Genomic DNA, 23,641 nt, shown 5'->3' with positions numbered 1-23,641 from the left:
TAGATTTCCAATGCATGTGGCCCAGGAAGCCTCCAATTTGTCATCTATGTAATACAGACGTATTGAACGAGTCGATATGTCTGTTATTTATAAGTAGCAAACTTTAGCATGAGGTTTTGATTCAATTAACAGCGTGTACATAAGGGTTCACAATTGTTCTCAATGACAGATAAAGAAATATCAATGGGCAAACGTCATGAGTTCGAGAAGCTTCGCCACCAAAGGAAGATTTGATCAGATATATGAACGATGGGCCTTCCGACCCCCTTTCGTGTTCTAGATCTCGTACATGGAACGCCTTCTTGTGAGTGGCACTGTGGGGGTAACTTTGTAGTTGGCGGCCGTCACGTGTTTTGGGAACCTGATTATCTCCTTTCGTGCTTTATCAATTCGTACGAGAATGATGTGCGTTTCACATATCCATGAATACCTATCTGAGAAGCCGATTAAGTTGGTGTATTTTTGTGAGGTCCGCCCAAATCGTGAGTGACTCGCTGAGAACTGAATCGCATCGATACTTACCGTCAAAGCTGTACGGCAGTGGCTGTTGAGTTCACTTATCGTGAGTGCACACTATCGATTGGCGAATGACAAAGACTCGTTTGTCGCAACTATTATGAGGACGTGTCAGTTTATCAGGATGACATTGTTATCGGATTCGACAACTTACCTAGCGAAACAAAAATAATTTTTGCGCCGTGAAACCAGGTTGTAAGGATGACATTGTTATCAGATTCGATAACTTACCTAGCGAAATAATAATAATAATTTTTGCGCCGTGAAATCAGGTTGTAGTCAGTGTTACGTTGGACGACCGATATAAAATCTTTCCACATGGCCATGCTATATCTCCAGAGCTGAAAGAAGCTTCTTCGAGCCGAGTGAGAATAACAGTAGCCTGGGGCAGGGCATTACGGAGCTCCTGGCTCACTGGGGCGGAGCCGCAGCGGATTTTGCTAACCGCGCAACTACCAAAAAGAAAGAGCCAAAGGGAGCACGCCACTATCAGTTTGGCAGTCTGCCGTCACAACAGGAGTGCTGCGGTGATCGCCATTGACGCCATTCAATCGGAGAACTCGGTTTAATATGTTACACTATGCCCTGGATGGTCGGGACACAAAATAGCGTTTGATGATCGTTCCTGACTATGCTTGGTGAAGTTTGTTTGGCTAGCCTGGCGTTGGCAATCTACAAACACTTGTAGGAGTATCAGCAGTGTTAAAGATGTCCCAATTGAGAGAAGGAACTTGAATCACATGAAACTCAGTGTGAGCGCGGGAGATGCTTTGATTTGAATGATTTCAAATTACGAAGTGAGTTCGGTATCTCCCCTCACCACTACAAAGACTTGAAGGAGTGGAGTAGAGCCGCTAAGATGTACCGTGAGTGTAAGTTAACCGACAACCGGTATTTGCTACGTACAAGTATTCAAGCAAAATGGGGGCATGCACTATGATGGATGAGTTGTTGATGAAAAGCAGACACATGTATAAATAGCCACGTACTGTCATTCAGGGTGATCAAAAAGTATCCAAGTCCCATGCGCTGACTGGTATAAGTTTGCCCAACGACTTTTTGCGGCGTGATTCTGGAAACTATCATGCCATCATTTATCGAACTTGAGGCAAACCCTAAACCAGCAATATTGACAGTTCTTTATCCACTCCCTAATGTGGTTACGGGCAACCCCTCCTAGCGAACAACCCCCCAGGAAGTGACCGCAACATGTGACATCATGGATCATTAACCGCAGCAGCGGCGCAGCTCCCTCAGTTGTGCTCTCTGCCTTGCCCGCTGGGATTCTGTGCTGCAACCATTCACTCGATGACTATGCTTTCTGACTTACCCATTGAAGTTCTTTTGGATCATTTATTGCCTTGGCTTGCTATTCCAGATCTCATCCATCTGGGAGAAACAAGTCACTTCTTTGCGCAATTGTGTAACGATGAGACATTCTGGAAGAGGAAGTTAGAAGAGGATTTCAATTTTACAGATGAGAGGACCGCACGAATCAGTGGATGGAAACGCCTCTATAGAGGTTTGCGCAACCCAAAGACTTATGTATGGGGGTAAGCACATGCGCGATTCCGTTACTCTTCCGCTTAGTCAAATTACTTTACGTAGCGATCCTTCGAAGGGAAGATTAGGATTGAGGAAGATACCAAACTCAACTCTTGGTGATGTCCCACACCCAGCTGAGTTGCAGATCAAATCAAGCGCACGTATAGTCAGTCTCTCAGCCGCTGGGTGGTATGTTGTCGTTGTCTTATACGACAAAATTACTCATGTGACTCCAAAAAGGGCATTCTTTGCACTGGACTCTGCTGGTAGCGTATACGTGTGGGGTGAGTCCACAGATTATCGTGTGACATCAAGGACAGAAACTAACGTCACACTCAGGAACTTTGGATGGCGCCTCGTATGCTCTACAACACGATGGGTACTCCGAATCGGCAAAACAAGCTCATACACCATTGAAGCTTGACATGCCATCTCCTACGCGGAGCATTAGGTTTGAGTGTTCTCGCGTTTCAAGTAAATACTTGTTCACATTTGTTAGTTGTGGGCGGTTGCATGCTGCTACGCTGGATGATCAGCATCACGTTTGGACCTTTTTAAGCTGGGGCCGTCCCTTCAGGCTTGCCACGCCGGTGCTCGCCGCAACTTCGCTGGATTCTACTCCTGCGCTGGTTGAATCCGGCTGGAACTTTTCATCAGTCCTTACCAAATCTGGTGATGTGTATGTCTGGTGGCCATTCAGTGCACCCCTAAAGGACGTTATCGCTGCACAAAGTGCGGCTATGGATGCCGCGGACCTAAAAGCTTACGCTACCGAGGATGGTGTCATCCCATGCTCGACATGGGAGCTTCATGAAGAACCCACGATGTTACCACCGCTTCCTCGACTGCCGGAGATGTCACTTGGGTCAGTGGAACCCGTGAAGCTTGTTAAGCTCGCAGCTTTGGAGAGTCGGCTCATCGGTTTGACTAATCATGGTCATGTTACTCTCGATTTCTGTTGCAAGTGATGTTGCTGTTCGGTCTGAGAGATGGGAATACGTAGGTTAATTTTATTCGTGGAACAGTCTCTGCCTTACGCATTTTCAGCTTCCCAACTTCTCTGAAGTTGACAAGGTTCAGCAGCACTCCGCTTATGTTTCTTCTCAGCTGAAGCCGCCGGATAGCTTGCGAATATCTCATGTAATTACTTCGGCAGACTTTCGAATGTTCCTATTTAGCTGAACTGTCTCCCAGATCTCGGCACAATTTCAAACATTTGTTGCTTATTCTCCTGGTTCCAGTTCTGTCATTCTCTTGGGTTCTCACGAAACACATGCCGATTCGAATCCTGTGATTCTCCCCGCACTTCAAAACAACGACATTATCTCCGTTGTTCTTGGAGATTACCATTACGGTGCTCTTACATCCACCGGGAAACTTTTGACGTGGGGTGAATATTCGCGAGGTGCACTCGGCCTCGGTGATCCTGGAATGCTTCCCCCTGGCCAGCCAGGGGGCTACAGAACTGAGGCACGCAAAAGAGCTGCTGTTTCCAATGGCGGTCCATATCCGCCGGGCATCTCCGAGCCCGCGGAGGTCAGCTTTGGTCACGGGGAAGCACAGAAGGATAAAATGTTTTGCTTTGCTGTAGCAGCTGCTGGGTGGCACATGGGAGCTCTCGTCATTGATTTAGAGGTGAGATTTTGGCTGACTGAGTTCTCACTGCTGATTACTTTCTGGACCAAAATAGCCACAGGCAACTGTTCAGGAAGATAACGACGAAGACGATGGCCCTCCCATGCCAGGACGGTTTCCCAGATCTCGCGAAACGGGGGAGTCACCGCAGGACTATCCTGGGGAGCCAATGGCAGGTCAGTGGGGCCCGCCTATAAGGACCAGGGGGTTTCGAATCGGGTTTGCTGGAAGAGGCGCCATCAGAGGTGGACATTTGGGTCGCGGTCGCGGCCGTGGCCGTGGCCTTTGAGAGTAACGGCCAAACTTGGGGTTTATAAGAGTCTATGGGCCACTTCTCATGCTTAGATATGGGCGTACGGCCGTATCATGTCACGTTTTATTCTGCTTCTTGATCGCAACCTTTGATGTCATCACGAACACTCTAGGACTTGAGAAAGCTGACATACAACAAGGTATGATGTTGGTTTCTTTCCGTTTTCTGACATACATCGTCACACCTTTCGGGGGCCAGAAAGAAACGTCCTCGTGGTGAGATACTCACAGTACACCATTACGTTGTTTCCATTCCCGCAGCGGAGTCCCGAACAGGTATTAATTAATAAAGACCCTTCAAGCTTCAGATGTGACAGACCCAGACGCACTCGATCAATATGTCATCTCCGATTATATTCTACGACATCCCCTCTACCCTGTCGGTGAATGCGTGGTCCCCAAACACGTGGAAGACCCGGTGTGTGCTCCGCGTATGCAATGATATAGGCAGTCACTTACCTTGCGCTTGCACAGATATGCCTTGAACATTAAGGGTGTTGCATACAAGACCGAGTGGGTCGAGTACCCTGACATTGAAGCTCTCGCCAAGAAAATTGGGGCGCCACCGACAAGCACCAATGCTGATGGCAGCCCGTTATACACCCTTCCCATCATTAATGACCCCAATACTGGGAAAGTTGTTTCTGACTCCTTCCTTATCGCCGAATACCTCGATGCGACTTACCCGAGTGGAACTACCTTGTTCCCCCCCGGTACGAAACCATTGATGGTAGCATTAGAGGCTGGTGTTTTAGGGGCCATCGGAAGCCTTTTCCCTCATCAGCTGGCCACCAGCTGCTACATCCTGAATCCTTCCAGTGAGAAGTACTTCAGAGCAACCAGAGAGGCGACTTATGGGAAGAAGATTGAGGAGTTCTCTCCTGCTGGTGCCCAGCGTAACGCTGACTGGGCTAAGGCCAAGGAAGGCCTTGTTGCTGTAGACGGCTGGCTATCAAAGAATGGTGGAGGGAAGTTCGTCATGGGAAACACTGTCACGTATGCAGACGGTATCCTGGGAGCGTGGCTCACCTGGATTAAAATTGCCAATGGTGAAAGTAGCGCTGCATGGAAGGATTTCGCCAGCTGGCACGGAGGAAGGTGGGGTACCTACATCACTAACTTGAAGCCCTTCGCAACAGTCTTGTAGCTACTCTCCACTACTCTCCCTAGACAGATCATAGATTGATGAAGATAGCTGTTCCATCATTCAAGTTGACTTTACGCGTAATAACTAGCTATTATGTACGCGGAAGCGCCGGTATGGTGTTGGCGCGAAACCTTGATTAAATTGATTGCTTTTGATGCAACAAAAAAATGGAACTGTGCGGTATACGAAGATTGCAGATCATAATCAGAGTTTCGATCAGGTCATCTAACAGTACGATGGCAGTGCCCGGGGCCATCATTTCAAATCCTAACAAATAGTACTGGCATTCGATAAAGCAGGAAGTACCGCTGAGTCGGTTTAACTTTGTCGCCTTTAATCTTGACTACCATGGTAATGGGAATCACCGAGGTCAGGGACCATGGGGAAAGAAGTGTATAAAAAGGCAAAACTTTGGGCCTGGCCGGGAATTGAACCCGGGACCTCCTCGAAACATGGTTACCCTAACAAGGAATCATACTACTAGACCACCAGGCCTTGAAGTTCGCGAGTTTATATAACACTAAGAAGAGGCAAGAGAATTTGGCGAGGATTGATGTTCAAGTATAAAAGAGCGTATGATATAACGAATGTAGGAAGCAAGGAACAAGAGTAACGGCAGGGGAATATGTAATTTATTTGAATTTGAAAATGTTCCGCAGAGGCGTAGTGAGACGACTCTTGGGGGCAGCACCCTCGACTCCCATCCTGAGATCGTTCTCGTTCATCGTCGACCATCGCTTGCGAGCACGAGCGTAGGTAGTTTGCCCGTTTTCCTTTTCTGCACTGGCGACACGATTATGACGGCCAGGAGTAGAAGTTGCCGGCCCGTTGAGCTCGGGTACAGGCGGGACCTGCTGGCGGACGTTGTTGTCGACAAATTTCAGAATGGGTATCTCAGACATGCGATGAGAGCTGAGTATGGTACCCTTCGGAACGAGCTTGGACTTCATCATGTGCGACTTCTTGATGACAGGTTCCTGAATTGCCTTGGGGAGTAGCGTAGTAGGACTTGTCACGGGCTCAGTATTCACAGGCTCCTTTGCGTCTGCCGACGTAGCGCTATCGATAGGACTCATGAAGCTGTTCCGTAGAGGAGAAGGGCGCCTTGCTGCTGTTGACTCTGGTACTGGCATGACGAATAGGCCCACATCTTGACTGCATCTGACATCCTCGAAGCGAACGCTCTTGACCTTCTTTAAAATTCCTCTCACCCGCGGAGGGGTGGATGGAGTAATCAAAACAGGAGGAGGAGGGAGAGGGACGCATGGTGGACCAGTCAGGGGCGCTGGAGAAACCTTGACCGCAGGGACTACTGATAGCAGACAAGGAGGTGAGGGAGAACGAGTTAGACTGTCACGGGCGGAACAACGATCTGGAGGGACGTTCAGAGACTTCCTTGGCCTATCTGGCACGATATTGGGCGTCAATGGAGGTGTGGGAGTAAGAGGCGCATTGTCAGCGGCGTCCCGAAGATCAAGATCGAGGTCATTCTCAAAGGCCCACTCGTCGTCATGGGAGGATGATGGCATCAATGATACAGAGTCCGTGTCGGAGTCAACAGATGCGTCTTTACATTCCTTATTTTCGTGCGTCACGGGCGTGGAGATCCCACTCGTAAGTGCGGCGTATTGCGATCTGAGGCTTGATAGCATACTACTGTGGTCGGTGAAAAGTTTTCCATTGGGACTGGAAACGCCAGGATCGAATTTTGGCGACCAGACGGTTGGAGACCCGCGGAAAGCCGTAGGGATATCAGGATACTCCAAATCGTCTACTTCCTTGAGCTGCAAACCGGAGACTTTCTTGCCTCTTCGAATAGCCAGTGAATTAATAGAACCGAGTTGTGGCAACACGCGAGATGACTTGCGGCATGTTGATGGCAGTTGCTTTATTGTCTTATCAGAGCAAGATTCAAGAACGGGACTGGCCGAAAAATGTGTCCGTGTCCCCATTCGTCCGCGGACGGGTGTACTGGGTCCTGGTCCAGATGAAACTGTATTTTGCTTGATAGCAGTCATTGGAACGTGAACGGACCATCGGTTACACCCAACCTGACGACCAGGGCATTCTTTCGAAATAACAGCAATCTCCCTGTGGCTTCGGATCCCTGGAGTGCAGGGCGTAGAATGAGAGAAAATTTCTTTGGAAGACCTATTCTGGATCTGTTGATCCACCCGTGCTTGTCGTATCTTCCCATTTTGCAACTTGATGGTTTCAGCCGGAAAGATGGAACCTTCAGAAATCCAGTCATGCCTAGGAACGGAATTATCGCCAATCCAGGGGACGTGCCTGGGAGGACGCTGGGGAGTTAGCCTATCCTACATTTGCTTTCGTCAGCTAAAGTAACAAATCATAGGACAATCTTCAACTCACAACCCAAGTGTTCACGAAGAGCTGTTCCTTCATAACCAAGTTCATGCGCGGGATTGTTGGCGCAGAGAGAATGATACGAGCAGTGTGTTCGTCTGGATGTATATCTCCGAGAGCGATGACACCTGGACGAACTGCAAATGGCACTTGAGCGCGGTGACCTTGGATGATAAATATAGGTGGCTGGTGATCCTTTGGGAATGGTGGCACGTCCTCCAAATCACTTTCATCATCTGCCGAGCTCCCTGTGAACGAGAGCGACGGAACGAGTGACTTGAGATTGTCAAACGGGCCTGCTTCAGCGAGGACGGTTGCGATCTCGAGCGACGGCGGGGACGGCAAGGGAGATGGGCGACCCGGAGGACGAGGGATGCGTGAGGGCGACCCGGAAGACATTTGATACCGAAAAGCAAAGCAGAAAAAAGAACAGTGCAGACGCACCAAACGTCAAGGAATACCATGGTCCCCAGCTGAAGCGAACAGCCGCGGCTGACTCCGGCGTTTAGCCCTCCGGCTGAAGAGGCTGACTTGTGCCAGAGTCATACAATGACTAGGTTTTACTTGACAAGTCTACGGACTTACTTACAGTGATCGTGGTCGACTTATTAAAGTCCTGTTGTCTTCGTTCAGGACTGTGTTGTCGGCCTTAAAATATATCGATACGTAGTATGTTTGCGAATTTGAAATTGGCATTATAAGCGAAAAACTACTACAAATATGACGAGAACCAATGCATGCGCACAGAACAAGGGAAAAGAAACAATCAAAGAAAATTCAAAGAAATTCATTAGCACTGCTATACCATGTCCCACTAAATCTTCAGCCACCCAAATTTCTTCTTCTCCCTCCCGCACGTGTTTGGCCGGGGCGCTGACATCGTATGAGAGCGAGACCTCTTGAAGAACGCCTTGAACGAAGTCATGCCAGTAGAGGGAGAGACCAAGGGCGGCGGTGATACATTGGGTACGGAGCGGCGACCGCATGCTCGGATGACAGGGGTGCTTGCAGTGAGACTGGTGATGGGAGATGAACCAGGTGTGATGACTTCGCGAGGGGGACTCCGGTACCCTTCTGCGGGGTATGCGATCGGTGAGGTAGAGCTACCGACAAGAAATGATGGTGTGCCCTTCATGAGTTGTCAACCAAGAGTATATGATATGAAAGGAATATATATACCCGAGGCTCATATATATATCGGACTGATCGCCTCCGGGCGACGGGTGTGCTGGCTGGTGGAATGGCCGAACGACTGGTTGGAAACTGGCACTTCCAAGGAGATCAATCCTTGAAAAAACGCCAACAAAGCAAATTGATTTACTTCGGACATATCATCCGTGGACTCGGTCAGCCTCCGCCTCTTACCTTTATCCGACAACACGGGTTGGAGGGAATGATGATCTAGGTCATTGCCAAGCTGTTGGAGCGCATGCGGACATGATACAGGTACGGTTGAGCCAATGGTAAGAATATCAAGTGCCCCTTCAGCCTCTTCAGGGTATGGAAAATTTTGGACCCAACCAGCAAGTTCATCGAGTTCCTGAAGCAGTGCGACCATATCGGGAGGAAAGCCGATACGTGTCGGGGAGGACGAGCAAGGACTTTCCAGCGGGCTTTCGATGTGGTAATCAGTCAAGTCGGTTGCAACAGCATGCACGAGGCGGTCATTCTGGGTTGGGACGAGCTTGAACATCCTACCAGAACGCTTGGAAAGAAGGTCAGAAATCGGAGAGCTTGATGCAGTAGGCGGGCTGAGTGGGAGTGTGGGAGAACACGGAGGGATAGTGAAGGCCAGGGCTTTCTGATCGACGACACGACGGTTCAGCGGAGCGCTCCGCAGATTGAGCGGTTTGGTATAGTGATGGATGGCAGCATGTTTGGAGTCTAGAAGGGAGGAATTGTTGTCGATACCGGGGTTTCCATGATCAGAATATGAAATGATCGTCGATGAGCTACGCTTGTTGATGAAAATATTTTCTTCTTCAGCAGGCGTATCACGTTTCGAAACGTGAAAGGCAAGCGCATCGACGGGTGCGTACCCTGGCATGTTGAGCGAGGGTGCAGCGTGCGGAGTAACAGAGAGGGCAATGGGGCTGACTCGATACTTGCCATTTCCGTGGTGGTGCCTACGACGTTCCGCGGAGAAGGGACTTTCTGTGATGGAGAAAGAGAAAGCGTCCAAGGGGACACCTTGTTCGATACTATAACGGCTGCTCTCAGTTGCCTGCAGTGCCAGAGTGTTTCGCAAGTCTCGGAGGATGGGTCGAGGTTTCTTTGTCGATGCTCTCCCGTCTGGTGATGCTAGAGAATCCGAGCGCTCGATGGCGAAAGACTTCGGGAGGGTATGGGATGACATGGCGAACAACCAGTAAAGGCAAACCAATAGTCCAGAAGTTAGCAAGAAGAGGGGCAGGTCCGTTTAGTAGTCAGCCGCTCGGTGCGTACATGTGACGTTCAGGAAGGCTGACTTAGGACTTGTACCGGGCACCGTCATGAAATGCTCTGCAATTGCAATATTGTGCATCTACAAAAATCAAAAGAGGTTAACCAGAGAGACTCCGTGACTAATAGCTGTGGTCCTCACCTAACGTCGGTTACACCCAGCAGGATGAGGGGAAATTCGTTGATGGCTGATTCGTTTCTGTTCAGATCTTCGTCAACGTTGAAGAGTCAATAGAAACGTGTCTTTTCACAAGGTTTCCATCCTGCAGATAGTTCGATTTTCGTCCTGAACGGGTTCAGGGAACCTTTGCGGATCATTATTATTGCGATGATCGTCGTCGAGTGCCTGCGAAGTTGCCCAAAAAATGATACGATGAATGATGTTGACATCGGATGATTGGAATCTCACGGTAGTCTTTTGCGCGCTTAAACGCGTCTATGTCACTTGTTTTCGCCGATTTCTGCTCTGGCAGTGCTCAAATTTCGTTTCTGTTGTTGCCGTTGTGGAGAGCTCGGCGGTGCTCATCAGAGTTTCGTGCTTACACCGCGCTGCAGTGCAGATCGCCCAGCCCGTTTACTACCTGTCTCAGGCTGCAGATTAGGCTGCGATTCGACAACGCCCTTCCACCTCTCATCCCACCACGGTCCATTCTTTTTCACCGCGTATCGCGCTATTTCATTTCCTTCATCTCAGGAAGCAGCTTTGCAGTCTCGGAGCACTCGAGTTCGGTGAGTAACAGTCCAGATTCGCTCTATCTGATGAGCCATTTTCTATCTTTTTATTTGCACGTCAGGCCGAATGTTTCCATTACATGCAGACGATAAACTACATAATCTGAATACTATATTATCATAATTGATGTCTTGCTTCCACAATTACATGCTCATCTCCTTTTTTTTCAGGTCTTGTCAGTGCTTGCGCAAGGGTTTGGCCAGAACATACTGTGAGTATATTGCTCTCTTGTTGCAGATGGCGCGATGAAATCCGAGAATATTTGCACGTCAGTCAGAGCTGCGTGTCTTATGACGCGTGGTGGAGACGATGTATTCCATACCTGACCATAACTTATTGCAATATATGTCCGTTTATAATAACTGCCTTCCATCTCCTCAGGAATATCCCATTGGATCCTAGATCGCCTCGATAAACCATCTTTATTCATTTAATATCTCCATCTCGCTCTCACCTCGTAAATATCCTTATGTCAACTACCAATGGTTCTATAGCGCCTGGCGCTTCCCGCACAACTCTCGGACCGCCTGCAACGAATAGCATGCGTCCCAAGTCAACGGGACTTATCCCAACCAACAATGTTACCACCAAGGAGGGCGTGACTGTCCGCACTCGAATCGACCCTACACTCACCGTCGATGATGTAGTCAGGCAGCTTTGCGTTAATCTCAAAGTTACAGAACCCTCCTCCAATTTCGCATTGAGGGATAAAGATACCGATGAGCTGATCGTGAACGAGAATTTGCGAAGGAAGATCAAGAACAAAGCGAATCTCAAGTGTGTAATACTGGGATTGTGATCGAGGCGTCTTACTAATGCTATATTTGTAACGCTCTATAGGCTGGTCAATAGTCCCAATATTGAGGCGGCAGAGATCGTCCAGAAACTCCTCGTCCGAGATGAGAAAACCTTCAAAATGGCTCTCTGGTCATTAAAGAAGTTCATTAGAGTGCGTCGGGTTTATTTATTCATGGGTGCTCATGTCAACTATGGCTGTTCTCCCAGGAAGAAAAGTTTGTTCAGGAATTTTTGAGTCATGGGGGTCTTTCCGAGCTCGCACAAGTTATTTGCACTGAGCACGGAAACACACTTGCAGTGCGTGTCGTTTTGACCAAGTATAAGGTCAAGTCCTAAGTATCATTTCAGTACGCTCTTGAAGCAATGCACAACCTGATGGATCTGGACTACGGCTGGTCAACTCTCGACAACACTTTCATTTTTAAAGTCGTTCAAATCCTTTCGCAAACTTCTCTCATCAACGTTTGCCGCCCTGCCACCGCTATCCTAAAGAAGCTTGTTGAAGCTGACCCAATGAATGCGCCTGGACCATTGATCGCCAGTTCGAGTAGAGCTCCCCCAGTTGCACCCCCTGGCTCGGTGTATCGGTACGGTTTCCAGATCGTTTTCCAGCAGATGCGGAGGGAGAAAGGATCATTGGAAACTGTCGTAAATCGGCTTGGAAGCGCAGATACTGCGATGATTCTACATAGGTACGTGCAACGCCCAGGCAGTTCAGATAGGGCGGGGACTGACATTCCTGCAGCATGATGCTGATCAATTCCCTGCTTTCACATGTCAATGATACTGAATGGGATGAGTTTATCTCTGAACTCGAGCGGCTCAACGTTCGGAGAGCCGTTATAGTACGTGGCATCCAATTTGTGTTTCACGGACCACTCATGGAGTTTTTAGCGACTCATGTCATCACATAATATAGATGACCTTACGTCCTCGATTCTCGACTTCCAGGCCAATATCGTGCGTGTGACATACCGTAAGAAATCGACACTTGTCGAGCCCGAAGTCGAGCCTCTTCATGAGTCTGCTCTTGAATATATATGGCATTGTAGCAAGGTTCAGGATGGGCGGGATAATAATGGTGAAGTATTGAAGTGGCGGAAGCTTGGGTTTTCAAGTGAGAATCTGGTGCACGAGTTTCAAGAAGTGGGGGAGCTTGGGCTTGATTGCTTGGTGAGCACCGTCATTTTTGTCGTATGGTTCCTTGATCAATCGTGTCGCAGCGTAATTTTGTTGCAGACGACCCGGATCTGTTCTCAAAAGTGAGCTTTCTTTACTCTCACTCCTCATCACAAATACCAACATCAATATCGTCGGCAGGTCATATTGGAACAGTTGAGCCGTCCGGTAGACAGGCGATGCCCCATCGCAAAGGCTTCGAATGAAATTGTTGAACTACTTGCAGAGCATTGGGTGATTTTCGCTCCTGCATGTTAGTAATCTGTCGCGGAGTACGCAACTCATCTGACATACCCATAATCAGATTCAACATCAACGACATACCAGCCTTTTTTCCTCAATTTTTACCGGGTCCATGCTCTCGCCACACAATTTTTCTTGCGAATGTGGAATGAAAGTGGCTCTGCAGCAGGCGATTTTTCTCGCATTGTGGCGCTCGCTCGAAGCCAGTACGTCATGATCTCTCCTAATCCTTGTGATATTCACCGCTGATTTTCTCAAGGGTCAAAGTGGCGTTGCAAAGGGAAAACACCAAGCCATGGCACGAGGTGGAGCGCGACTTCCTCGACTGCGAGTATCGCGCCGTGAGGGACAGGCAGATGCAAGAGCTTGAAGCAGAAGACGACCTTCTAAGCAAGGTTCCTGTACGGTAAGAATTTTGGCATCGGATCTTGGGGTTCTTGGCTGATACTGGGAAATCAAGGAACTTGAAAGAGAAGATCACCCGCGAGTCCGCGGAGTTCGTCCGTCAACAACGAATACAGTGCCTGTTTCAAGGGGCATGGTTCGTCAATGGTATCCCCACACCAGCCAACGGCCTTTCGCGGCGACCAAACGGACAATGGAGATTCATACGACTGGTATGGATCTGATACGTGCTTCCCAAAGTAAGCTCATTGGCTCGATAGGACAACGGCCTGAAATATCTCCACTATGTGGACAGTGCGGTCCAGTTTCCCGTTCGAAATGGACTTGAAGATCTACCAGAGCGGATTGAGATCGCAGCAATCACCCAGATCGCTACAGGCACATGTGCATCTCCGCCAAACATCTTGCGAGATCACCTCGATCTACCTCCGCCTAACAGTCTCACTCCATCACCCCTATCATTCTCTCTCCTGACAGCCACTGAAGGCTCCCTGGCCGACCAGATCGCATCGGATCAGTCCCGGTGGGCAGATTGGACTGATGGGTTGAACATGCTTCGGCGAGACAGCGGTCATGTCACATCTGAGGAAACAGCAGGGTACATAAAAGCATTGACAGAGATCGGCCTCAAAATCAAGCTTCTCGGTGAGTCGATCGCCACTCTCTTACCGCAGGGAAATCCATAACTTCTTCTAGATCTATCAGGCGAGAAGGTCGATATACCCAGTGGACTGGTGGCAGGACCTCCTCCAAGCAATACCGATTTTTTCTTCTCAGATCTCATCTGATGCGATGAGAGGTTGGGTGTATTTTTCTCTTATAATTATGACTCGTGTACGTCTATCAAGACGTGATGAGATTTGATAACGGATAATCATGTAAACAATCTATTAGTTGCTCGTATACGGCTTTTACAATAAACATCCCTTGTCTCGTGGAAACTATATCGAGGGGATGCGTGCAGTTGATGCAGTGTGCAGTTGATGCAGTGGTGGCTGATATACAAGCTGAGGCAGTTGATGCGATGAAATGAGGACTTTCTTGTCAGTGGTGTGGTTGGGTGTCAGATATTAGTTGTGCTGGATATGCATGTCATACGGGGGTTGAACCCGCAACGCGGAACGTGGGGGGTATGCGAAATAGACCTTGTTCTTAAGATCAAGGCTAGTTTGAAAGTGCCTGGGGTGCAGCAGAGCCGTTGATGTGTTGGGCTGTGTACTCAGCACCTGCCTTGAAAAAGGGCTCAAAGATGGCTTGTGGAACCTTGAAATCGTTGTGGACGACGTTGACGAGGTATGATGATTCAAAGATCCCCATCATGAGCTTGCGTGAAGGCGTCTCTGCCTCATAAACGTTGGCCCACTTGACGCCTAGTTCGTATGCTTCGTCCTATGAAACAATATTAGGAATGATCGTACCGAGCCAAACGCGACTTGCCTTCCACGCCATGAAGCTGAGAGCCTCGACAACTGTCGGCTGGATGATCTCCTTACCGGGGAAAATTCCCCATGTGACAGCGTTGGGTCCGTCGGAATGAGTGTTCGTCCTCAGGTCACCTTGTTTGTTGATGACGTAGTAGGTCATATTGCTATCGCGCTCAATGTGGGCAAGCAGGAGTTCTAGTAGTTGAGGGCTAACAAAGAACTCTAGATATGCCTAACAGATGGCAGATGCAGATGTCAAGAGGGAGTTCGCGTATCCAGGCCGGTGCTTACCTTCTGGTAGACGTACCCATTACTTGGACCCCAACCAAACTGTGGGTCGTCGCTCCTTGCACCGTTGACAGCGGGCTGAGAGTTGATTGTCAAGAAACCGAGTTCGTTCATCTTGGCGAGTTGCAGGGCGATGGCTGAGGTTTCGGAAGATGCTGCTTGATTTGACCATGGGAGAACTTTAAGTTCACCCAGACAGAATCGGCTAAATAATAATGCGACGTCTGCGAATGTCTCGGGCTCTCCCCAAAGTTTCAGAGCCTCCTCCTTCTGTAGTAGAAGTCAGTAACTGAATCGGTGGCTCGTGTCATATGTTACTCGCCGTTTGTTTGAGCCAGATACCGTATCCGTCGAGTTCACCATATGCAGGACTCCGCGAGTCACCAAACCGACCGTTTGGGAACTCATCCCAGTTTTCAGTACGCGAAAGATATGACTCGGTCCGATTCGCCCAGAAGATAGGACGGATGTTTTCTTGCCGTCGGTTTGGTGTAAGCGACTGAAACAGAACATGAGAATAAGGTATTGAGCGATAAGGGGTGTCCACATACTTGTCTCCAGGGCAAAGGCTTGATAGTCTCTACACGAGGCATAAGATTCAGCTCTTCCAGCAACATCTTTGTTCCCTTCTCCAAGTTCATGGTATAAAAGTGAAAACCATGGATATCGAGGTCAGCAGCGAGAATCTTCCGGCACATTTCTGCCACGAGTTTAGTTCCAACCTCCCGAACTTTCTCATCATCGTTCTTATAGGGCTCTAGAGCGTCCAAGAAAAATTGCGGAATCGTGGTGTTCGCAAGAGATGTCGCCTTTAAAAAGCCATTCCACGTTTGAATAGGAGCAATACCAGGAACGATTGGAATTGTGATTCCAGCTGCTCTAACTGCCTTCACCCAGTCAATGAAGATATCGACGTCGTAGAACATCTGCGTGAAAATGAAGTTGACGCCTGCATCGATTTTGTCCTTAAGGTACTTCATCTCGAGGTCGCGTTCTGCGGGCGGAAGGATCTGGAACTGAGGGAATCCAGCGACTGCGATATCAAAGTAATCCCCGTACTCGTTGTGGATGTGCTTGACCAGGTCAATACCGTGCACAAAACCACCCTCGACTGCCTCCCACTCATCCTTTCCTTGAGGAGGGTCACCACGAAGGGCCAAGACATTGCAACAACCGGCTTTTTTTGCTTCCTGTAATAAATATTAGTGTGGTATACGGGCGAATCGGACGTGAATACACACCTGGAGAGCAATGTCGACTTTCTCTTTAGGCATATTCGTACATGTCAAGTGCATGCATGTTTCTATGCCCACTGAACCTTGACACGTCTTCACCATGTGTGCAGTTAAATCAGACGTCCGACCACCAGCATTCCTATTCACAGGGCGTAAAGAGATTTCTCATCTTATAAGTCAACGCCTACCATGTAATATCAATGAATTCTGGGCCCAATGCGGCCATGCGCTTTATACGATCAAGCAAGTTTTGCAGACCCTATGAACACGTATCAGATAGCTGCATGTCTGATGACCGCGATGGGGTCGCACCTGAGCTGTCCGAGGCGGAAAATATTCGAACGACCACCATATTTTACCCTCTTTGCTGGCCTGCTCGATCTTTTTGCTAATTCTCATTGGTGAAGGAAGGAAAGGAGGAAACTATGATGGATAACGTTAAGAGCAAGGTCTGGGACAATTTAAGGACACTTTAATGGTTCCCCGCGGCGCTTTTCATAGAGCGTGGATTTCTCCAGACCTTCGCCAACTCATCACGTAATCGAGCGAGTTGTGCTGGCTTGCCGCTTGTGGCGAAAGCCGCTCGGGTCAGCGAAGCACGAAAAGAGTCTCACACATAGTCTGTCATCAGAGTTCGAAATGATGTACCGAATACAGCTGAGTGTAGTATACAAGAGCGTGAGAGGTATCAGAATGCACCGAAACATTCATTGAGACGTGTATCGACCGACGCAAAGACAACAAAGTGAAACAAGTTTTGTACGACACTTGATTGTTATGTGCGAAGAATTTTGAAGGATGATATCGCGGGAATGATGACACGAAGATATGGGTCACATACTCTCGTGAATTTCAATTCCTTCTCACGAGAAATGGCGCTTGATAGGAGCATGAGAAACGAGGATGCACGGAGTCACGAAAAGTTGCCGCACCTGCAAGCGCTAACTGCTATTGACCACATATATGATACAGGTGGCCATGATAATCAAAGTGACAGCTGCCATAATGATATGGTGTACTCTACGAGCAGCTGTTATCAGCATGATAAAGTCTGGGTAGCCGCAAACTTACCTGTGTACAACAAAGGCTCTGACTTTCATCAGGTCATCTAGACCTGTGTGATACTCCCAGTACGCTGCAGCGATTGTAAGCAAGGCAGCGATAAACTGAAGAATCGCGAGGGGTAAACTGAAAGACCCCAAGCTCTCAGACTGTCCCGTGCCAGGAGGTCCAGGGAGACGGATTCCAAGCAACGCCGAGGCAAACATGAGCAATAACAATAGGACAAGTTTGATATGTGACAAGAAATTTCGCTCTAGCATACAAAAGTCGCGGACAGTGCTGCCCACGACCAGTAGCGGAGTCGGCATCGCACAAGAACGGCGCAACTTTCAAGTTGAGTTCCCGCTGCAAGTCAAACGTCCATATCACGTGAAGCCTCTATCTATTACTTATATAAGTGAGAGACGGAGGCTAAAGAACAAAATTAATGTGAGAAACAAAGTATTGGAAAGAGTGAACCAGACGTGCGTGAGACAACGTACCTCAGCGTTTGAGTAGAACCGCTGAGCTAAGTACAAAACAAGAGGAAATGATAGTAATAGAGTCAAAGTGACGTTGTAGTCCAACACCCAGGCTGCTGCGATGCCAATATGTTTCCAAACCTACTAATCTAACCATAACTACCCGTTAAAACGTCATCCCAAGCTGCGCTAGTCAAAATAACAGTTATTATCATGGCCGACTCATCATCTGTCCCTGGGACGTCGGTCTGTTTCACTTGTGGGCAGCGACTCCTTCAGCTGAGCTCCAACACCATTGTCAACACTGAATGTGGGAGCGCTCCAGCGCGGACACAATTTACCGTTGCAGCATTCTGAAAGGTGTTTTATCTGATCCGGCCGTTTTGTTGTATACCTCAAACAACGCGGAGCAGCACAGCTTCGAGACCCCAGTAGCCGACACGGGATCGAGGGAGTGATTTCTGAGAAGCAATGCTTCACGATAGACTCCCGAGCTGAAGGAGTATTCTTGCTTTGTTCGACGAATTCCAAGGTCTTTGAGATGATTCCTTCCACCGTCATATCAGCAATATTCAACTCGGTGAGATTCTGTCGGATGATGGGGTTGGCGAGACGTTTTTCTTCAGGTTGAATGTTGAGGGTATTCAGAACATGAACATGACCTATACGAAACGAATACACGATGTTCTTCAGCAGCGCATTCACATAGTAACTCAGAAAAAAGACCTTGAACAAATATTTCCGAAGCAAGAATGTAGGCTGTCTAGTGCGCACAATTATAAGTAGGGTCTATGTCAGCCAGCCCGGCCCAGCCGCAAGCAAACGGCATACATATCTCGGTCTCCCGTGCTGATAGTCAGGATGTATATTCTTCATCTACTAACAAGCTCTGAAGAGCGAGTGGGGTAGTATTGATCAGTGGTACTAAGGTTCTGGGTATCTGCGCGGTGAAGTTTGTCGGCTGGGTACTCAGTGGAAAGTTTAGCCCATCGAAAGCATAATTGAGGAAATCGTACTGCATATTGGAACTCCTCACTCTCCTCTATAGAACACTGGTCCCACCTGATGTCTGCGAGTGCTTCCATTTGCCCCATTATCTGTTCGATGGGTCTAAGATGTTTCTGTTCAAAAAGTTGGTACGAAGCATAAGGAGCCTCCATTAAGATTTAACTCTGCCAGTGGCCAGTGGCAGTACCTTGTCCACGACAGGGGTAGTTTGGCTCAGTTCGAGCGCAGGACGTAGATTGCCTGGTTCAGTAATCTATGATAAGAGTGCGCTTTATGCCACACATCTACCAGCTCTACTGCGAGCCAGAGCGGACGAGAGCAAGTCGCCTTGGACAAGTCGAAAATCAATATCACGTGCCAAAAAGACGTGTGTTATTGTGAGTTGTTTGGTCATAGTTGAGATTGCAGATCATCAACTTCTGTTTTTCCTTCCCTTCGTTACGATCTTTACGCTCTTTAAACCACGTCTATAAACCGGGTAACATACACAGCGAACGAAGCTTATAACTAACATGGGATTTTTGAAGAAATTCTTTTCGATTGGGAGCAAGAAGTCAAAGAAACGAGAATCAGCATATCATGACCTTGAATCCCTACCCTCAATACCCAAACACCTGCAGTCGACGCGAGAGGAAGATGCTGAGGCGGCAGTAAGCCGACTTCTGCGCTCCTCTTCAGCGCGTTTTCCTGCTGAGTCAGGTTCAAATTATGCCTCACTTCCACCTCTCCGTAAGTGAATTACGATCAATATCTTTCTCGAACACTTATCTTTTCCTTAGCTCATCCCATTAACAATGTTCTTCCGGCGCCGGCTGCATCTACGGCGACCCTCAATAGCGTTTCCCAACGCCACTCTTATACAGTAACTGTACACGGTCGCACAGTCCACAGCCGCACCGAGTTCCCGAATGCATACCCTCCCATGGACAGTCTTACAACTCCGAAACGGAATTTAAACGACTCTGCACGACGCCGCTCTAAAAGCGTACCCATCACCCCACGCGATCAGACCCGTCTTCTACGTCTTCGCCAGGACCCATCCGTCGCTAGCTTGCTCAATGTTTATGATGAGAATGGATGCCTAGATTCTCACGTATTCTCCAATACCCCACCTGTCGCAGGACCTCTGCGAAGGCGTCGCACTGGCTCAACCTTTCGACAGCTATTGGCCAACCCGTCTAGCCCCGAGCTCTGTGACAACAGTGACATTGAATGGGCTGAGAGTGTCCTATGGTAAGCGGCATTTTATTTTTCTTAATGCGTCACTCTCTGAAGATCTGCCAGTGAAACAGAGGATAATTCTTGTGCATCTTCTTCTGAACTTAAAACGCCTCGCGATCCCCTTTTCATGTCCTCCCACTTCAACCACGCTGACCACAGCATCACAATCTCTACTGAATGCGACACCTCTGCACCAAATCAACCCACATTCTCCTCTCTTGACGTAGAGCTCAGCGCCTCCACTGAAATCACGCATCACGTCCACGTCAATTCACCTTATGGGAATCCAATGTCTCACCAACGTGCCTCGCAAATTTTTGGGTTCCTCGCTGACAAGAAAAAGATTTCTGAAGAGCGCCCCTCGAGGCTGCCGACACGAAAAGTCACTCCCCCCTTGCACGTCATGTTGGATCTGGCATCCAGCGACGTTCAACCCCCTCTCAGCGATACCCAATTACCTGAATCCACCTATGCCAAAATTACTTCACCGCTCGTATTTCCCTCTTCGCAATCTATGCAAGCTTTACCAGCTCTAAACGAGAAGTTATTGCATCACGTTGTACACTCAGAATCCGAACCTGTCATTGTCAACCATACTGGCCGGAGCAGTAGCAGTGGACAAAGCAGTCAAAGTCCTCGTGGTCCACGAGCTTCTACTAAGATACCCTCGCGATCCAAGTCGAATCCCAGCCCGTGGCTGCAGGATGATTTACCTCCTTTAGCTGAGGGCACTTCTTCCAGACCTGCCTTCGGAGAGAAATCAAATGCGGATGTTAGATACCCAGGTTTCGCTACCATCATCAGTGGAGACACAGCCTCTTTCATCCCTGCATCCTCTCGTCCGCGCTCATCTCAGCGTTCCAAAATTATTGACCTCAATGACGATAGCCAGCCCCCCATCCTTGCACGCAACAGCTCGTCACTTCATGCTTTCGCAAGCGCGCCATCTCTTGCAAAGGATAAATTTCAAGTCGAGGCTTCTTCATCCGCTCACATTCCTCCACGCGATAAAGAGAATGAGATGGCATCTCAGCTTCCCCAACCAAAGACACCCCTGCGACCCTTTGGTTTCCGACCACCGCACTTGCAGGACAAACCCTCGCCTGCGTTGTCCTCTGAGTTGTCCCCCATGGGGAAGCAGATTATGACGAATCTACGACACCAACGGATGCAGGCACGTCAGAAGGAACGGCAGACGGGTCGCTTGGGAAGCAGTCATAGTCGTATTCGGTATTGATGACTTTTGTTTTGTTTTGCATCGTGCTATCTTTGTTTTTCAAAGCTTTGATATGGTTTCGCCTTTATCTGGACTCTGTAGTGGTCATTATGTACCTCGTTATGAATTCACAAGCACCAAACAGACAGTGCACGTGAAACTAAGTCAGGCAAATTACCAATTAGGGGATAGTTAAATTCTACAGAAAGAGGGTCGCCTCGCGGAGGAGTTCCTTTGTTTGTCGTTCTCTCACACGCTGGCTTGGTTTATCCACTCCCTATCACTGACCAATACTTGGTTCAGCTCCGTGCAGACCAGCCGTGTGTTATCCAACCCCATTCGTAGCGGATACTCGACCCCTTCTGCCAGCCCAACTTCCGAGTCCTTAGACCTAGACTTAGATTCATACGAGATGGTGCAGCAATACGGAGCGGTGCTCACAACGGCGACTGACGCAACCGTAGGTGATAGCGAGAGCAGTGCCCTTCTTGCAGGGGGTGCCGCTCCTTTAGTTCATCAGAAGCAAGGTCATGCCAGCATGCTGAGCTCCGTGAGCAACCTCACAAATACAATCATGGGCAGCGGTGAGTGCTTTCGTTCGATAATAGTTTCTTGAGACTGATTAGTTTGCATGCAGGCATGCTCACCTTTCCTTTGGTAGGATTCCGCAGACCTGCAGGGTGTTTCCATGGGCTCATTTGACGTCATCAGGCTATGGCGTCTTCTGGTATTATACCAGGAATCCTTACATGTATATTCTCCGGTTGTATTGGCGCCTTCGGTCTGTACCTACTCTCGCTATCGGCTAGACGCGCGCCGCATAGAAGCAGCTCCTTTTTTGCGATTGCACAGCTTACATTTCCGCAAGCTGCCATATTCGTTGATGCTGCAATAGCCATCAAGTGTTTCGGAGTATCTATCAGGTGAGCGTTCTTGAGCCCGTTCTTTTGGTGATGCTAACGGCATTCAGCTATCTCATCATTATCAAGTCGCTCATGCCCAATGTTGTGGAATCGTTGTACCATGATTTGACTTCGCCGGACACTAATCCGCCTGCGTGGGCCCTGTCAGGTCGGAATTGGATCACGCTCATCATGTTCATTCTCGTCCCCCTTGCTTCCTTTCGTCGTTTGGACAGCCTTAGACACGCGAGTTACGTCGTCCTATTTTCCGTCGGTGAGCTCAAACCCGTAGTATTATGCATTGAGACTGGTGATTAAATCTGCGTGCACGCAACCCAGTATACCTCTTAGCTATAGTCATTATATGCTACTTTAATCCCTTAGAAGGTACCGCTCCAGCTGGCGGTATCCATCTCATCCACTTCACGCCAAACTTCATTTCGACGTTCCCTGTGCAAGTTTTTGCGTTCACGTGTGCCCAGAATGTATGGATTTTCTTTATACCATGATGACTGACTCAATAGTTCTTCTAGCTGTTCCCTATCTTCAACGAACTGAAGACGAACTCGCAGCAGCGCATGAATATCGTTATTGGGACTTCTATTGGTAGTGCCATCGTGGTATATGAGGTCATCGCACTCTTTGGCTATTTGACCTTTGGTTCCAATGTGAATAATTGCTTTCCGCTTTTGTATTATGTGCATACTGACGATTTTCATCGAGGTCGGCGCTAATATCATCGCCATGTATCCCTCGACATCGATATTCATCGCTGTTGGGCAGCTGGCCATCGTCCTACTTATCATGTTCTCGTATCCCCTGCAAGTACAACCTTGCAGGAATTGCTTGGACAAGATTTTCCATGTAGGAACCCCTATCAAGGTTTCTATCAGCGATAATGACGATGGAATTGTCGATGAGGATCACGCCGTTGCCGACATGTCCCCCCTCAAACACACGCTACTGACTGCTGCTATTACCGGTGTCGGTTTCATTGTCGCGTACTTCGTTAATGACCTTCAGATGGGTAGGTTGTTTGGCCGATGCTGAGGAGGTGACCTTTTTGATTTAACAATTTGCCCTACTTAGTGCTGTCCTTTGTTGGCACCACTGGATCCACTACTATTTCATTTATCCTTCCCGGGCTTCTCTTCTGGAAGGTGAGAATCTTTCCGATGCTTTCGGAAGCGCCGTTAAGGACTATGCGTTTCAGATCTCTCGAGATGATCCTAGCATGAGCAGGACGCTCAATAAAGCTGCCCTCGCTTTGGCAGGGTACGGGTGCTGCGTGTTTGTATTCTGGTACGTAACGCTGTACTACTGTCTAAAGCGACGGGGTTTGAAATCGTTTCAACAGCTCGGGGTACAACATCTACCGAATTTTCAATCCCTCAGAAAATTTGTCCCACTGATGGAAGGTCCTGTAAAATATACGTACATTTGAATACATTTTGTTCTCTTATAGAGAATATAATCTGCATTTTGGCAAACGATGTGTGGAC

The 23,641-nt window shown here is 48.5% G+C and overlaps 9 protein-coding genes and 1 non-coding gene across 10 annotated transcripts; 5 read left to right on the top strand and 5 right to left on the bottom strand.

The window, feature by feature from the left end:
* Window positions 1–1,824: 1,824 nt before the first annotated feature.
* On the top strand, window positions 1,825–4,360 carry DFJ58DRAFT_865357 (regulator of chromosome condensation 1/beta-lactamase-inhibitor protein II; the record flags this gene model as incomplete). Its single annotated transcript, XM_041394156.1, has 9 exons — window positions 1,825–2,069; window positions 2,125–2,250; window positions 2,302–2,345; window positions 2,401–2,512; window positions 2,561–3,002; window positions 3,049–3,060; window positions 3,109–3,201; window positions 3,256–3,696; window positions 3,752–4,360. The coding sequence occupies 9 exons, from the start codon at window positions 1,825–1,827 to the stop codon at window positions 3,983–3,985; spliced, it is 1,749 nt and encodes a 582-aa protein (XP_041250753.1). The 3' UTR covers window positions 3,986–4,360.
* DFJ58DRAFT_720901 (uncharacterized protein) lies at window positions 4,347–5,155 on the top strand (the record flags this gene model as incomplete). The annotated part of the gene is made up of 2 exons (XM_041384751.1): window positions 4,347–4,426; window positions 4,483–5,155. 2 exons carry the CDS (start codon window positions 4,347–4,349, stop codon window positions 5,153–5,155), a joined length of 753 nt encoding a protein of 250 aa, XP_041250752.1.
* Window positions 5,156–5,568: 413 nt separating this feature from the next.
* On the bottom strand, window positions 5,569–5,650 carry DFJ58DRAFT_t12. Its single transcript has one exon. It is a non-coding gene; the product is annotated as a tRNA-Pro (tRNA).
* A 137-nt stretch (window positions 5,651–5,787) lies between these two features.
* Window positions 5,788–8,199, bottom strand: DFJ58DRAFT_909726 (uncharacterized protein; the record flags this gene model as incomplete). The annotated part of the gene is made up of 2 exons (XM_041395148.1): window positions 7,529–8,199; window positions 5,788–7,473 (listed from the first exon to the last, which is right to left on the bottom strand). The coding sequence occupies exons 1-2, from the start codon at window positions 7,919–7,921 to the stop codon at window positions 5,788–5,790; spliced, it is 2,079 nt and encodes a 692-aa protein (XP_041250751.1). The 5' UTR covers window positions 7,922–8,199.
* Window positions 8,200–8,541: 342 nt separating this feature from the next.
* Window positions 8,542–10,363, bottom strand: DFJ58DRAFT_175369 (uncharacterized protein). The gene is made up of 3 exons (XM_041379045.1): window positions 10,107–10,363; window positions 8,702–10,046; window positions 8,542–8,651 (listed from the first exon to the last, which is right to left on the bottom strand). Exon 2 carries the CDS (start codon window positions 9,876–9,878, stop codon window positions 8,709–8,711), a length of 1,170 nt encoding a protein of 389 aa, XP_041250750.1. The 5' UTR covers window positions 9,879–10,046; window positions 10,107–10,363; the 3' UTR covers window positions 8,542–8,651; window positions 8,702–8,708.
* An 803-nt stretch (window positions 10,364–11,166) lies between these two features.
* DFJ58DRAFT_649344 (ELMO/CED-12 family-domain-containing protein) lies at window positions 11,167–14,110 on the top strand (the record flags this gene model as incomplete). Its single annotated transcript, XM_041381524.1, has 13 exons — window positions 11,167–11,474; window positions 11,538–11,646; window positions 11,703–11,792; window positions 11,844–12,187; window positions 12,241–12,340; window positions 12,390–12,668; window positions 12,719–12,757; window positions 12,816–12,927; window positions 12,979–13,123; window positions 13,177–13,323; window positions 13,378–13,534; window positions 13,583–13,967; window positions 14,019–14,110. The coding sequence occupies 13 exons, from the start codon at window positions 11,167–11,169 to the stop codon at window positions 14,108–14,110; spliced, it is 2,307 nt and encodes a 768-aa protein (XP_041250749.1).
* Window positions 14,111–14,296: 186 nt separating this feature from the next.
* DFJ58DRAFT_175310 (methylenetetrahydrofolate reductase-domain-containing protein) lies at window positions 14,297–16,794 on the bottom strand. Its single transcript, XM_041379044.1, has 8 exons — window positions 16,582–16,794; window positions 16,458–16,528; window positions 16,276–16,408; window positions 15,586–16,224; window positions 15,357–15,533; window positions 15,038–15,304; window positions 14,760–14,978; window positions 14,297–14,711 (listed from the first exon to the last, which is right to left on the bottom strand). Exons 1-8 carry the CDS (start codon window positions 16,666–16,668, stop codon window positions 14,487–14,489), a joined length of 1,818 nt encoding a protein of 605 aa, XP_041250748.1. The 5' UTR covers window positions 16,669–16,794; the 3' UTR covers window positions 14,297–14,486.
* A 92-nt stretch (window positions 16,795–16,886) lies between these two features.
* On the bottom strand, window positions 16,887–17,778 carry DFJ58DRAFT_694091 (uncharacterized protein). Its single transcript, XM_041383426.1, has 3 exons — window positions 17,341–17,778; window positions 17,202–17,289; window positions 16,887–17,147 (listed from the first exon to the last, which is right to left on the bottom strand). Exons 1-2 carry the CDS (start codon window positions 17,637–17,639, stop codon window positions 17,211–17,213), a joined length of 378 nt encoding a protein of 125 aa, XP_041250747.1. The 5' UTR covers window positions 17,640–17,778; the 3' UTR covers window positions 16,887–17,147; window positions 17,202–17,210.
* A 1,432-nt stretch (window positions 17,779–19,210) lies between these two features.
* On the top strand, window positions 19,211–21,430 carry DFJ58DRAFT_175260 (uncharacterized protein). The gene is made up of 3 exons (XM_041379043.1): window positions 19,211–19,529; window positions 19,580–20,033; window positions 20,085–21,430. Exons 1-3 carry the CDS (start codon window positions 19,313–19,315, stop codon window positions 21,256–21,258), a joined length of 1,845 nt encoding a protein of 614 aa, XP_041250746.1. The 5' UTR covers window positions 19,211–19,312; the 3' UTR covers window positions 21,259–21,430.
* Window positions 21,431–21,649: 219 nt separating this feature from the next.
* DFJ58DRAFT_649297 (transmembrane amino acid transporter protein-domain-containing protein) lies at window positions 21,650–23,583 on the top strand (the record flags this gene model as incomplete). The annotated part of the gene is made up of 9 exons (XM_041381520.1): window positions 21,650–21,821; window positions 21,875–21,894; window positions 21,949–22,160; window positions 22,208–22,413; window positions 22,479–22,624; window positions 22,673–22,807; window positions 22,863–23,166; window positions 23,229–23,299; window positions 23,353–23,583. The coding sequence occupies 9 exons, from the start codon at window positions 21,650–21,652 to the stop codon at window positions 23,581–23,583; spliced, it is 1,497 nt and encodes a 498-aa protein (XP_041250745.1).
* Between the last annotated feature and the right edge of the window lie 58 nt (window positions 23,584–23,641).

This window comes from Suillus subalutaceus, assembly GCF_016647625.1.
Source record: "Suillus subalutaceus strain FC151 chromosome Unknown DFJ58scaffold_2, whole genome shotgun sequence".
Taxonomy (NCBI): Eukaryota; Fungi; Basidiomycota; class Agaricomycetes; order Boletales; family Suillaceae; genus Suillus; species Suillus subalutaceus.
The sequence above is the reverse complement of the archived record's forward strand: the minus strand, read 5'-3'. Positions and strand labels throughout refer to the sequence as shown.

Coding starts and splice junctions, on each gene's coding strand:
- DFJ58DRAFT_175369 (XM_041379045.1), bottom strand. CDS start 9,878: ATGTCATCCCATACCCTCCCGAAGTCTTTCGCCATCGAGCGCTCGGAT.
- DFJ58DRAFT_175310 (XM_041379044.1), bottom strand. CDS start 16,668: ATGAGAATTAGCAAAAAGATCGAGCAGGCCAGCAAAGAGGGTAAAATA. Junction 16,225..16,275: donor AAGTCGACATTGCTCTCCAG/GTGTGTATTCAC, acceptor TATTTATTACAG/GAAGCAAAAAAAGCCGGTTG. Junction 14,712..14,759: donor TCAGCTTCATGGCGTGGAAG/GCAAGTCGCGTT, acceptor ATTGTTTCATAG/GACGAAGCATACGAACTAGG.
- DFJ58DRAFT_694091 (XM_041383426.1), bottom strand. CDS start 17,639: ATGCCGACTCCGCTACTGGTCGTGGGCAGCACTGTCCGCGACTTTTGT. Junction 17,290..17,340: donor AGAGCCTTTGTTGTACACAG/GTAAGTTTGCGG, acceptor AGCTGCTCGTAG/AGTACACCATATCATTATGG.
- DFJ58DRAFT_175260 (XM_041379043.1), top strand. CDS start 19,313: ATGGGATTTTTGAAGAAATTCTTTTCGATTGGGAGCAAGAAGTCAAAG. Junction 19,530..19,579: donor TGCCTCACTTCCACCTCTCC/GTAAGTGAATTA, acceptor TCTTTTCCTTAG/CTCATCCCATTAACAATGTT. Junction 20,034..20,084: donor TGGGCTGAGAGTGTCCTATG/GTAAGCGGCATT, acceptor AAGATCTGCCAG/TGAAACAGAGGATAATTCTT.